The following is a 14,327-nucleotide window of genomic DNA, read 5'->3' on the forward strand; positions in this document are numbered from 1 at the left end:
ATCGAGTGACAGGGTGGGGCGGAAGGGGCAGAACCCATTTTTATATCAACCAGTGACCGTAACAGATTGTTATGAATTGAGCGCCCCGGGACAAACCCGGTTTGTTCCGCTCCCACTATACCAGGTATAAGAGGAGAAAGTCTTCTGGCCAGAAGTTGTGTCAAATTCTTGGCGTCTGTATTTATCAAGGAGATAGGGGGCGATAGGAGTCAATCTTAGTACTATCCTTATCCTTTTTAAGTATAAGGACTATTTTTGTTTCAAGCATGGAGGCCGGCAATTCCACTCCCCTCCGAGCCTCCTCCAAGACCATGCAAAGGAAAGGTTATAAGACCTCCTTATATTCTCTGTAGATAGAGTAAGGCTGGCCAACCAACCCTGGAGCTGATGAAACCGAGCATCCATCCAAAGCTCTCCCCAACTCCTCTACTGTCATTTCTTTATTAAGACTATCAAGATCTTCCTTATTTATTTTAGGCAACTACTTTCATTAAACGTCACGGGTCTTTCAAACCCATCTCTGTACATAACTTAAGGAAGGGGGTTTCCGACTCCTTTGCATTCCTAGTGGAGGTCCTATCCACAGCGGGATTCATTACACAGTTATAATCCCCTAACAAATATAGAGGGAGACCTTCTCTCCCTTTACAAAAATTAATTAAATCTAACAAAGTCTGGGTGGAGAATGGGGGGGGGGGGGGGGGGGAACGGGTCATAAAAGAAGGAAATCACTCCCTCCCAATCATAAATTCTGACATGTAACAACACATACTGCCCTCTTACATCTTTTTTCTTACCAAAAATTTTAACCGGAATGGCCCTATGAATATAAACCCCAGCCGAATAGCTGGAAGCCGAGGAGTGGAACTCCAATTGTGCCCATCTCCTAGCAATGTTCCCCTCTGTTTCCTCAGTGATTCAACCAGGCAGACGATTGCTGGCAAATAATTTTGTACCCAATCGAATATGGCCATTCTCTTATGCTGCTCCCCCATCCCCCTCACAGGCCCCCAAAATATCCTCACCTTATTATTCATTATCCTAGATATTTACAAAATAAAAACCCTTCCCCTTCTGACATTCCCAACCCCCCCTCCCCTCACATGACCCGCTAACATTAGCTGGTCTCTATCCTACATCACCTAGCTCCTAGTTCTCCCACCCCTCCCCCCACTCCTATCAAAAATAAGTACAGTGACCCCCCGACCGACGATGGCCCCGACATACGATCATTTCAGCATACGATCACTCTCAGAGGCCATTGCATGTTGAAGGCAGCATCAGCATATGATGCTTTTGTATGTCGGGGCCATCGCATAAACGGCTATCCGGAAGTGCAGACTGCTACAGCTGCCACCAGATAGCCGTTTACGGTGCCCCGTCTGGTCCGCTGACGATCACTTACCTGTCCTCGGGGCTCCGGCGCGTCCTCTTCGGGATCCCCTGCATCGTCGGCGCTCTCCATCATCGTCATCGCGTCGCTGCGGAATCCGTCCCATCATCCAATAGGAGCGGCGTGCGTAGCGATGTGATGGCGGCGACGGATAGCGAGGATGCCGGGGAAGCAGAGGCCTTGCCGGAGCGTCGGGGACACCCTCGGGGATGCGGCGACAGCGATTGAAGGTGACATCCAGGGCAGCGGCGACAGGCGGTGACGGTGCGGAGCGGCGGGGACACGTGAGTATAACCTCCAATATCAGTGGTCTTCAACCTGAAGACCTCCAGATGTTGCAAAACTACAACACCCAGCATGCCCGGACATCCAACATAAAATTTCAAGGATCCATCCAAACCGGATGTCAGCCAGGCACATGAATAGTACAAATAATTAATTTTATCCCTTCCTGGTCCATCCAATTCTACGCCTCAGCATAATCTGAGAAAAAATACACTTTATCATTGTACATCACACGTAACTTAGCAGGAAATATTAGTGAGAACTGTACTTTTGCTGCCGCCAGCCATCTCTTAATCTCCCTGAAAGAGGCCAGTTTAATCTGAGTGGCCCTAGCATAGTCTGGGTATATTGAGACCTTCACCCCGCTATAAAGAAGCTGACCCTTTTCTCGTGCCTTACGAATAATAATGTCCCGATCATTGGAACTAAAGAACTTAGCGATTATAGTCCTAGGGGGGGGACCCGGGTGGGGGTCTCCTAGTCGGAACTCGATGGCCATGCTCCAGACCAAAAAATGGGGTCAGGTCCTGACGACCCACCAGTTCCTGCAACCAATTGATGCTAAAAGATCTAATGTCCCCATTCTCCACATCTTCTGGGAATCCCACCATCCTGATGTTTGATCTTCTCGATCTATCCTCTAGATCAATAACTTTCATTTTCAACTCCCCCACTTCTTTCTTTCAAAATTTAGACTTCTCTGTTAGAGCAGAAACATCTTTTTCCGCTACCGGAAGTGCCTTCTCCATTGCTTTAGTACGGTCTCGGATTTTATTAGTCTCGTCCCTTATTATGGAGAGGTCAGAAACCAGAGACCCAACCTGGGTATGTAGGTCAGCCAGGGATTGATTATCTATTTTGGATTTTTTAGCTCCTTCCACCTCCTCCTCTCCATCATCAGATATATCTTGTAATACTGAAAAAATTAGACTCTGTATTCTCCGTTCCAGTTTTAGGGGGAGAGGTCTTATTCTTGCTTTAGTCTACCCTGGAGAGGCCTTTACAAACTTATCAATCTTGGCAGTCCCCGTGACCCCCTTAGGGGAAAAAGATCTTCTTACATTAGTCTTGGGAGGCATAGTCTCTCCTACGTCCCTTCTCCCTTACTAAATATATGTTATTAGTAGCCGGAAGGTAGAGAGAGGTAACAAAGAAGAAAAGGACTTAATCATCTCTGTGTTCACATAAAGGGGCTTACCCCCAGCTCCCTCCTCCCCCTCCGCGATGTGCTGTCATTCTTGAAGGTAACAAGTTGATTTGATAGCAGGTTCCCTTCCGGCAGCGATCACTTATAGCTCTCAATGACTATTATCAGAAGTGGGGGAGTTTCATGTCAGGAAATTTCACTTATTGAGAACCCCAGTGGGAAGAAATAATCCATCCTTTAACAACCAATCCCTACCCATCACCCTCAACTGCCCCCATCCCATTAATATCTCCAAAACACCCCTAAGACACCTCTGCCCCTCCACCACACCCAACCCCCCCCCCCCAAAAAAAAAGTGAGGGGGGGAAGGGGGTAACCAACAGGGAAGAGAGGGAGGGGGGGGGGAGGGGGAAAGGTCCACCATCCCCAACATGCATCAATAATAATCACCCCCAAGGGGAGCCCCTACCAAAATTCATTAACCCCTAATCCCTCAAACATTCCCCAACTCCCAGAATTAGTAGTGGATGCTGGGTATAGAATTCCTGTAGAAGCATGCGGCTATCCTTCATATAAGATAGGTATAGGTATAAGGATATCCTTCATAGAAGATAGGGATAGGCATAAGGCTATCCTTCATATAAGATAGGGATAGGCATAAGGCTATCCTTCATATAAGATAGATATAGGTATAAGGATATCCTTAATATAAGATAGGGATAGGCATATGGTTATGCTTCATAAAAGATAGGGATAGGTATAAGGCTATCCTTCATATAAGATAGGGATAGGCATAAGGCTATCCTTCATATAAGCTAGAGGTAGGCATAGGGCTATCCTTCATATAAGATAGAGATAGACATAAGACTATCCTTCATATAAGATAGGGATATACATAAGACTATCCTTCATATAAGATAGGGATAGGCATAAGTCTATCCTTCATATAAGATAGACATAGGCATAAGGCTATCCTTCATATAAGATAGGGATATCTTTTTTTTGCAAAAACCGTAGGCATACAGCTGAAAGCAACACTGCTACAAAAAGAGTTATCCAAACACTGTACCTCCAACTATTCCCAAACGACAAGTCCCAGTATTACATGACTGGCCAAGGATGACACACATGAATGACATAGGAAGATGTAAGTTATCAACTCACCATATTGTCTTTGGTGGTAGAGTACAGGCAATCTCCAATAATCATTGTGTGTGTGTGTACAGCATAAATCCAGAGAGGAAACGGTTACAGAGCAGGGCTGCCAAGCTCCCGAGAGCAATGAGTAAGCAGGGTGAGGGAGGGGGAGGAGTCATCACAGTGCAAGCAAGAGAAGGACACACCCCCCTCCCTTTGACAAGATGGAAACGACATTGAGCAGCTGTAATATGCAATTTTTTTGTGAAATATGGGTGATAGAAACATAGAAATTATGTGTACATGATCAGGATGAGGTACAGCAGACTTAACAATAATAAACATGTATATATAAAAACTAAACAATAGCAGTACATTTAAAGGGGTACTCTGGCCTTAAGAAATCTCACCCCTATCCAAAGGATGGGGGATAAGATGTCTGATCGTGGGAGTCTCACCGCTGGGGACCCCATGTCTGTTGTTCTGGGTCCCTGATTGGCACCAGCTGCAGCGTCCTCTGCCCATAATGATGCCCTTCCAGGACTCACACATAACTACCGTATTTTTCACCGTATAAGACGCACTTTTTCTTCCCCAAAACTTGGGGGGAAAAGTTGGTGCGTCTTATACGGCAAATACACATTTAAACCGGTGGTCCCTGCAGCCATCAACGGCCGGGACCCGCGGCTAATACAGGACATCACCGATCGCGGTGATGCCCTGTATTAACCCTTCAGACGCGGCGATCAAAGCTGGCCGCCGCGTCTGAAGCAAAAGTGAAACTAACCTGGGCTGTTCGGGACCGCCGCGGTGAAATCGCGGTGTCCCGAAAAGCATACAGGACACCGGGAGGGACCTTACCTGCCTCCTCGGTGTCTGCTCCGTGCCGGGATCCCCTGCATGGCCGGCGCTCTCCTTCATCGTCATCATGTCGTCGCGCACGCCGCCCCTTCATCCAATAGGAGCGGCGTGCGTAGCGGCGTGATGGCAGCGACGGAGAGCGAGGATACCGGGCAGCAGAGGCGTTTCGGAGCGGCGGGGACAACCCGGGGACACGACGACAGCGATGGAGGGCGACATCCAGGGCAGCGGGCATGCTGGGAGTTGTAGTTTTTCAACATCTGAAGGTCCGCAGGTTGAAGATCGCTGTCCTATACTTTACATTGTATTTGGTTCAGAATCGTTATTTTCTAGATTTTTATGCTTTAAAATTGGGTGCGTCTTAAATGCCGGAGCGTCTTATATGACAAAAAATACGGTATACAGCATGTAATTCTGTTAAAACTTTATTTCAGACAATTGTAAGAAGGGAGAATGTCAACTGCTTCAATGTGGACTGGAGCGGAGGATCCAGCGCAAACTATTTCCAGGCAATGAACAACGTCCAGGTTGTTGGGGCAGAAATTGCCAATTTTATCAACACTCTTATGGTGAGTGGAGTTGGACATAAGACCATGTAGGGGGGGGGGGGGGGGGGAGGCATTTATCATTATATATATATACACCGTTTTCACTGTCTATATTGCGCAATCTTTTTTGTGCAGTTCAGTTTTTTGCGTGGTTCTTATGTAATTTTTTATATGACTTTACAAGAGGAATTCTAAATCCCGGTGTACGGTAGAGCTGATGATGTTGTGGACATTGATTTATCAACTGCGTCTTTTCTCTTTACGCGCACAAATTTTGTGCAAGCCCTGATTTTATTGCGCAAATGTACACCATCAAGGAGGACACTTAAAATTTGATAAGAACAAGTCCAGCAATATGTAACACATATTTAGATCAGACTCCAATCTGTACGTTTCCATATTTGCGCAAAATTTATCAAAGGACGTGCACAACTTTTGTACATTTTGAGCAAGAGTGCAAATTAGACGAGCAGTGTAAAAGGGTAGATCTGTGTCTACAATAGGCACATAATGATAAATCTCCCCCCCCCCCCCATGTGTACACATAGCTGTTAGATACTGTAGAGACACGTGTAGGGCAATGGTGGATCTATATTCTACAGTTAATCGGCCACTGACGGTGAGTCTATCACAAACCTACCATGAACGGTCTTATATGTGTAAATAAATATCCTAAACTCATCAATATCACATCCTGTTGCCTTTAGAAACATTTTAACTCTTCTCTGTCTGGAATACACATGATCGGTCACAGTCTCGGGGTCCACGCGGTTGGCGAAGCTGGAAAAAGGCGACCGGGGATTGGGAAAATAACTTGTAAGTTCTATAATATTGCTCCCTATGTAAAAGAATATAACTACTATAATACTGCTCCTATATACAAGAATATAACTACAATAATACTGCCTCCTATATACAAGAATATAACTACTATAATACTGCTCCTATATACAAGAATATAACTACTATAATACTGCTCCTATATACAAGAATATAACTACTATAATACTGCCTCCTATATACAAGAATATAACTACTGTAATACTGCTCCTATATACAAGAATATAACTACTATAATACTGCTCCTATATACAAGAATATAACTACTATAATACTGCCCCTATATACAAGAATATAACTACTATAATACTGCTCCTATATACAAGAATATAACTACTATAATACTGCTCTCCTATATACAAGAATATAACTACTATAATACTGCTCCTATATACAAGAATATAACTACAATAATACTGCTCCTATATACAAGAATATAACTACTATAATACTGCTCCTATATACAAGAATATAACTACTATAATACTGCTCTCCTATATACAAGAATATAACTACTATAATACTGCTCCTATATACAAGAATATAACTACTATAATACTACCCCTATATATAAGAATATAACTACTATAATACTGCTCCTATATACAAGAATATAACTACTATAATACTGCTCCTATATACAAGAATATAACTACTATAATACTGCTCTCCTATATACAAGAATATAACTACTATAATACTGCTCCTATATACAAGAATATAACTACAATAATACTGCTCCTATATACAAGAATATAACTACTATAATACTGCTCCTATATACAAGAATATAACTACTATAATACTGCTCTCCTATATACAAGAATATAACTACTATAATACTGCTCCTATATACAAGAATATAACTACTATAATACTACCCCTATATATAAGAATATAACTACTATAATACTGCTCCTATATACAAGAATATAACTACTATAATACTGCCCCTATATACAAGAATATAGCTATTATAATACTGCCCCTATATACAAGAATATAAATACTATAATACTGCTCCTATATACAAGAATATAACTACTATAATACTGCATCCTACATACAAGAATATAACTACTATAATACTGCCTCCTATATACAAGAATATAACTACTATAATACTGCCTCCTATATACAACAATATAACTACTATAATACTGCCTCCTATATACAAGAATATAACTACTATAATACTGCTCCTATATACAAGAATATAACTACTATAACACTGCTCCTATATACAAGAATATAACTACTATAATACTGCTCCTATATACAAGAATATAACTACTATAATACTGCTCATATATACAAGAATATAACTACTACAATACTGCCTCCTATATACAAGAATATAACTACTATAATACTGCTCCTATATACAAGAATATAACTACTATAATACTGCTTCTATATACAAGAATATAACTACTATAATACTGCTCCTATATACAAGAATACATCTACTATAATACTGCTCCTATATACAAGAATATAACTACTATTGATTAATTGTGATGACGGTATTATAGGATTTCTGACATGTCCTGTACAGGTCTGGATGCAGCTCGTCCTGGATTTGAAGGAGAATCTAATGAAGTCACAATTGATCCTTCCGATGCCGATTTTGTTGTGGCCATTCACACAGATGCAGGTACAGTCCTTGTTTCTGCCCCAATATATCTGTTTTCTAGAAATGAGGGACAATTATTGCTGTTATAGCGATTGTGGGGTTCTTTACAGTTTGGGGGGGGGGGGTGTTAAAGTTTTTCCTGGGGGAGGGAAGTCTTTTAGGCATTGCCGCTCCACTGGGAAAATGATATGCAAAGTAGAACTCTTCCAAAAGGAAGAACGCTTGTGCCACCTGTTGGAGGTAGGTTTACATTAAGTCAGTGCACTTAAAGGGGTACTCTGGTGGAAAACAATATTTTTCAAATCAACTGGTGCCAGAAAGTTCTTCAGATTTCTAATTTATTTCTATTTAAAAATCTTGATCCTTCCAGTACTTATCAGCTGCTGTATGCTCCAGAGGAAGTTGTGTAGTTCCTTTCAGTGTTTCTGCTGACACCTCTGTCCATATCAGGAACTGTCCAGAGCAGCATAGGTTTGTTATGGGGATTTGCTCCTGCTCCAGACAGTTCCTGACATAGACAGAGGTGTCATCAGCTGCTGTATATGTGGTCACCAGGATGTTATGGCGGGACCACGGGGTGTAGCGGTGTAGGTAGCGGAGCCAGATGGTATTAACCCCTGGGGCAAGATGTTGTTAATCCCTAGTGTTCGTGACACCAGGATGTGGTTATTTGGTGTAGGGCACCGCCGACAACCAACCCAAAACGGCATGTAGTAAATGAGAGTCCAAAGCAGGGATTTGAGGCAACTGGAACGTTACTGATGAAGGCAGAAAACAGTCTTTACCTGTGTCTCTGGAACTCTGGGTATATCATGTGATCACATAGCACATGACATATCACATGACCTTAGGAAGGTCCAATACAGGGTAAACGTCCTAACAAACTTCATATATTACTTACATTTACTGTACAATACATACAATAGATGTACATACTTAATATACAAGACAATACCATATAATGACTTAGGGGGGACCCTGCAGGAGAGCCCTGTGGACTTGAGGGACTCTACCTGAGGGAACTTAAGGACTGTGCAGAACCATGTTCTGTACCGGGACACCACACCACAGGAAGTTGTGTAGTTCTTTCCAGTCTGACCACAGTGTGCTCTTCTAAGTCCTGGAAGGATTAAGATTTTTTTATAGAAATCATTTACAAATCTGTAAATCTTTCTGGCACCAGTTGATATGTAAAGCTGATAAATTGTTTTCCACCAGAGTACCCCTTTAAAAGAGCCATGGAACAAGACTATCTCGGATAAGTCAGAGTGTCCTCCACAAGGAAGAGTCACCTATCTTCAGACATCTGTACATCATACATTACAATAATAATAATGATAATCAATATAATAATTATGATAATAATAATAATGATAATAATTACAATAATAATAATCAATATAATAATGATAATAATAATGATAATAATTACAATAATAATAATGATAATCAATATAATAATTATGATAATAATAATAATAATAATAATAATAATAATAATAATTACAATGATAATAATCAATATAATAATGATAATAATAATAATGATAATCATTACAATAATAATAATGATAATCAATATAATAATGATAATAATAATAATGATAATAATAATTACAATAATAATAATCAATATAATAATTATGATAATAATAATAATAATGATAATGATAATAATTACAATAATAATAATGATAATCAATATAATAATGATGATAATAATAATAATGATAATAATAATTACAATAATAATAATAATCAATATAATAATTATTATAATAATAATGATAATAATTACAATAATTATAATGATAATCAATATAATAATGATGATAATAATAATAATAATGATAATAATAATTACAATAATAATAATAATAATCAATATAATAATGATGATAATAATAATAATAATAATGATAATAATTACAATAAATATAATGATAATAATAATTACAATAATAATAATAATAATAATCAATATAATAATGATAATAATTACAATAAATATAATGATAAAGAATATAATAATGATGATAATAATAAAGAATATAATAATGATGATAATAATAATAATAATAATGATAATAATAATTACAATAATAATAATAATAATAATGATAATAATAAAAATGATAATAATTTTGGGGTACAGAGACATTATAATATTCCTCACTAAATATTCCCTGATTCACTTAAAATTAATACGTTTAAAATTGTCATCTTCTGACCCCTATAACTTATTTATTTTTCCGTGTATGGGACGGTATGAGAGCAAATTTTTTGCGCCGTGATCTGAAGTTTTTAACGGTACCATTTTTGCATTGATAGGACTTATTGATCGCTTTTTATTCATTTTTAAATTATATAAAAAGTGACCAAAATGCACTATTTTGGACTTTGGAATTTTTTTGCGCGCACGCCATTGACCGAGCGGTTCAATTAATGATATATTTATATAATTCGGACATTTCCGCACGTGGTGATACCATATATGTTTATTTTTATTTTTATTTACACTGTGTTTTTTTTTTTATTATTGGAAAAGGGGGGTGATTCAAACTTTTAATAGGGGAGGAGTTAAATGATCTTTATTCACTTTTTTTTTTTTGCAGTGTTATAGGTCCCATAGGGACCTATAACATTGATCACACTGATCTCTTATACTGATCATTGTTATCCCATAGGGACCTATAACACTGCACACACTGATCTCTTATACTGATCATTATTATCCCATAGGGACCTATAACACTGCACACACTGATCTCTTATACTGATCATTATTATCCCATAGGGACCTATAACACTGCACACACTGATCTATTACATTGATCATTATTATCCCATAGGGACCTATAACACTGCACACACTGATCTTCATCATTGATCACTGGTTTCTCATAGGAAACCAGTGATCGACGATTCTGCCGCATGACTGCTCATGCCTGGATCTCAGGCACTGAGCAGTCATTCGGCGATCGGACAGCGAGGAGGCAGGTAGGGGCCCTCCCGCTGTCCTGTAAGCTGTTCGGGATGCCGCGATTAGCCGCGGCTATCCCGAACAGCCCGACTGAGCTAGCCGGCAACTTTCACTTTTGCTTTTAGCCGCACGGCTCAGCTCTGAGCGTGCGGCTAAAGGGTTAATAGCGCGCGGCGCTGCGCGCTATTAGAGGCGGGTCCCGGCTTCACTATGACGCCGGGCCCGCCGTGATATGACGCGGGGTTACTGTGTAACCCCGCGTTATATCAGGAGAGCAGGACCAAGGACGTACCGGTACGTCCTTGGTCCTTAAGGGGTTAATATGTGTGTATGTTAGTTCTGCATTTACCTTGATATATCTTAGTCCATGTTCACACTGTGCATTTTGTCAGTCCTGTTTTGACCTTGTTTATTCCTGCTACTCCTAGGATATAATTCCTGAGCCTTGTGCTAATCCTTCTATCTAGGAGTCTTGTGTATGTACCTGTTTGCTTGTATTTAGTATTTCTGTTTCCTTCTAGGCTAGTACCCTGATCACTCGGTGGAGAGTCCCTGCTAGTTAGGAGTCTATTTGGTGTTAGTATTGATGTCCCTCCATGTTTGGAGCGGGGTGTTCTGTGTGTTCCTTGTTCTGTGTCCAGTATGAACAGTGCCTTTAATTTCCTGACCCGTTTTATGTTAGTATGCTTTATCCTGCCTGGTTTTTCTGTTTGTTGGTGATTGTATTTCCGTTATGTTCCTAACTTGTTCCCTTTGTTTTGTTGACTTTAACATCAATTCCCTTTAATGCAAGGAAGGGACCAGCTCCAGGTTAGCATGCAAATATTTTAGCGTGAAATTCATCAATATGTTACCGATTGTGAATCATTCATCTTAGATTAACTGTGGCAAAGAGAATTACAATCTCATTGTAGAACATATCACAGAGATAAAGGAACTTTTAAAGAGCTCGTTTTAAGGTTTATGGTGACAGGAGATGAGCGAATTGATGTGAAACACAGCAGATTTGTTCTAAATGTTGCAAAAAATAGCTTTAAATGAATCTTTACAGAAGCAGGGACACCTGTCAAAGATGGGTCCATGTAAATGTTTGTATAGTCACCAGGCTTTTTTTCCTCTGGTGAAGCAGCAATCTTGTGACCACTTCTCTGCCCACTGGTGACCTCATGATGGGTACAAGTGTTAATGTTCATGTAAACTTCTTATATCTTTGTTCCTCAGGTGTGATCGGGCTCGGGATGACAACATTAATTGGTGACATAGATTTATTCCCAAATGGAGGAAAGCAAATGACAGGATGTGCTGGGAGCCAGATCATGGACTTAGGGGAATCTGAGGACTTTGGAGACGGTAACTACACAAAATATGACCTATTAATTGTGTCCTTAAGGGGACAGTCTTATGACCACCATATACAAGACACAGGTAACAGTTGCTTTGTGACCTTGGAATGTGAGTTATGTGGGACCCTGACACTCTTCCATTACCTTTATTCTAAAGCTTAGTACAATTATGGATATGTTGGAATGTCCAATCTTTTCTTCTTTCAAATTTTATTAAAGGGGTACTCCCCCCCCCCCCCTAGACATCTCACCCCCTATCCAAAGAAGGTGGATAAGATGTCTGATAGCGGGGGTCCGGCAGCTGGGACCGCTGCGATCTATGTGCAGCACCTGGGGGAAGATTTATCAAAACCTGTGCAAAGAAAAAATTGCCCAGTTGCCCATAGCAATCAGATCCCTTCCTTCATTTTGCAGAGGCCTTGTTAAAAATGAAAGAATTGAGATACGCTACGGTCAAATGGGCAACATTTCCTTTGGACAGGTTTTGATAAATCTCCCCCCTGGTGTTTGTTTAGAAGGCTTGGAGCGGGTGGTGTGGGTCATGACATCACGGCCATGCCCCTTGTGACATCATTCCATGCCCCCACACCCCCTCCCATAGACTTGCATTGAGGGAGCGTGGCGTGAAGTCACGAGGGGCATGACCATAACCTCACGACCCCCACCGCCTGCTCCAAGTGTTCGGAACAAAATGTTCAGAATGCTGGGGTAGCAGAGCAAGAAGTGGTCGAGTAAAAGAACCTCTGTGTGCTGGTTCTGTGGATAGGTGTAATGAACCAAATCCGGAGAGGAGTAGATTGTAAAAGCAGGGAGGTTTATTGAATAACAATAAAAACAACAAAACCAGTGCAGAATAAGATTACGCATTTTGGGGGAGCCACCTCCTTCTTCAGATCAGTGTGCAGGTAGTGGATACCTTGACTCTATAAATAGGTACAGGAAAGGGCGCCAAATACATAGGGGGAGGAGCCATGCAAAAATACATTCAATGGAAATACAGTAAAAATGCATGAAAACCGTATACAAAAGTACATATTGGTTATTCACATAGGTAATGTAAAAATGTATAGCAATTTATTACTGTGACTTGCTGAGTGGAGGCAGGTATTAATATACAGTAACCCGCATATCCGGACCGCAGATGTAAACATCCGGGGTCCAGATGTGTCCAGGCGTGATGTCAGAGGCGGCCGTGGCGAATACTGTAGAATGCAGCGCATGTAGATGTGCGTGCAGGCACCAGGGAGCGTAGTCAGGGACGCATCGCTAGGGAGCAGCCATCATGTGACCAGATGGGCCAATCCAGGGGCAGAATTCATGGAGCGCTGTCAGTGAACACTGACAGCACTGTGGATCATAATAAGGAACGAGCAAACAGGGACAGAAGGTAAAGAGGAGCAATGTGGTGAATGCAGAAGGATGACGTAAAGGGCCCTGGCGGTGCGGTGGCAGAGGAGAGCGGCAACTCACACATGGGCTGAAGCAACCGCAGGTGCTTATAAAATGGGGAGTACTGCACCTGGTAATATATACAAAGAATATTAAAAATGATAATAATAGAAGCACAGGTTATCACATATTCAGCATGAGTAATAAATATATATTGGAGGGAACAAACCATGATACAAGGGTTAGTACTGTAGGATGTATAGGGTAGATAGATATACTAGCAGCTGGTAGTAATACATGAATGATAAAGATATAAACATATATGTATATGAATAAATGAATATATAGGGAAACAAATAAAAGAATAATAGTGAATAGGACATGTATACTGATAATAGCGGAGTAATAGATGGAACATAGATGGGGTAATAGGTATGACTAAATAGCGAAAACATGATGCAAAGGTACATGTTCTATAATAAAGATGTAAAATCAATGTAGGGTGAGAGGACTGGTGGGGGGGATAAATTGGGGGGGGGGGGAGTATTAAGGGAATGGGTAAGGCAGGCGGGGATATCAGACAATACGGTGTATGAATTTAGTAGATGATGTCTGCATGATGGTGGTATGCAGGGTAACCGCCATGTGGGGATAAATGGGGGTGAGAGGGGGGTGAGGGGTAGCAGCTGGAGCAGAGATTGCACTCTATCATCTGACCTCCAGGAGACATGGTACGGAGGGTGTGGATCCAATAGTTTTCACGTC

The 14,327-nt window shown here is 40.7% G+C and overlaps 1 protein-coding gene across 1 annotated transcript in view; it reads left to right on the top strand.

Annotated features, from left to right (window-relative positions):
• Nucleotides 1-14,327, top strand: part of LOC130283083 (pancreatic lipase-related protein 2-like) — a 59,237-nt gene that overhangs the window by 30,702 nt on the left and 14,208 nt on the right. The window contains exons 7-10 of the mRNA XM_056532273.1: nucleotides 5,258-5,392; nucleotides 6,079-6,187; nucleotides 7,770-7,868; nucleotides 12,052-12,255. Coding sequence (XP_056388248.1) covers nucleotides 5,258-5,392; nucleotides 6,079-6,187; nucleotides 7,770-7,868; nucleotides 12,052-12,255 — 547 coding nt within the window. The remainder of the gene's footprint in view (nucleotides 1-5,257; nucleotides 5,393-6,078; nucleotides 6,188-7,769; nucleotides 7,869-12,051; nucleotides 12,256-14,327) is intronic.

Source organism: Hyla sarda, chromosome 7 (genome assembly GCF_029499605.1).
Source record: "Hyla sarda isolate aHylSar1 chromosome 7, aHylSar1.hap1, whole genome shotgun sequence".
NCBI lineage: Eukaryota > Metazoa > Chordata > Amphibia > Anura > Hylidae > Hyla > Hyla sarda.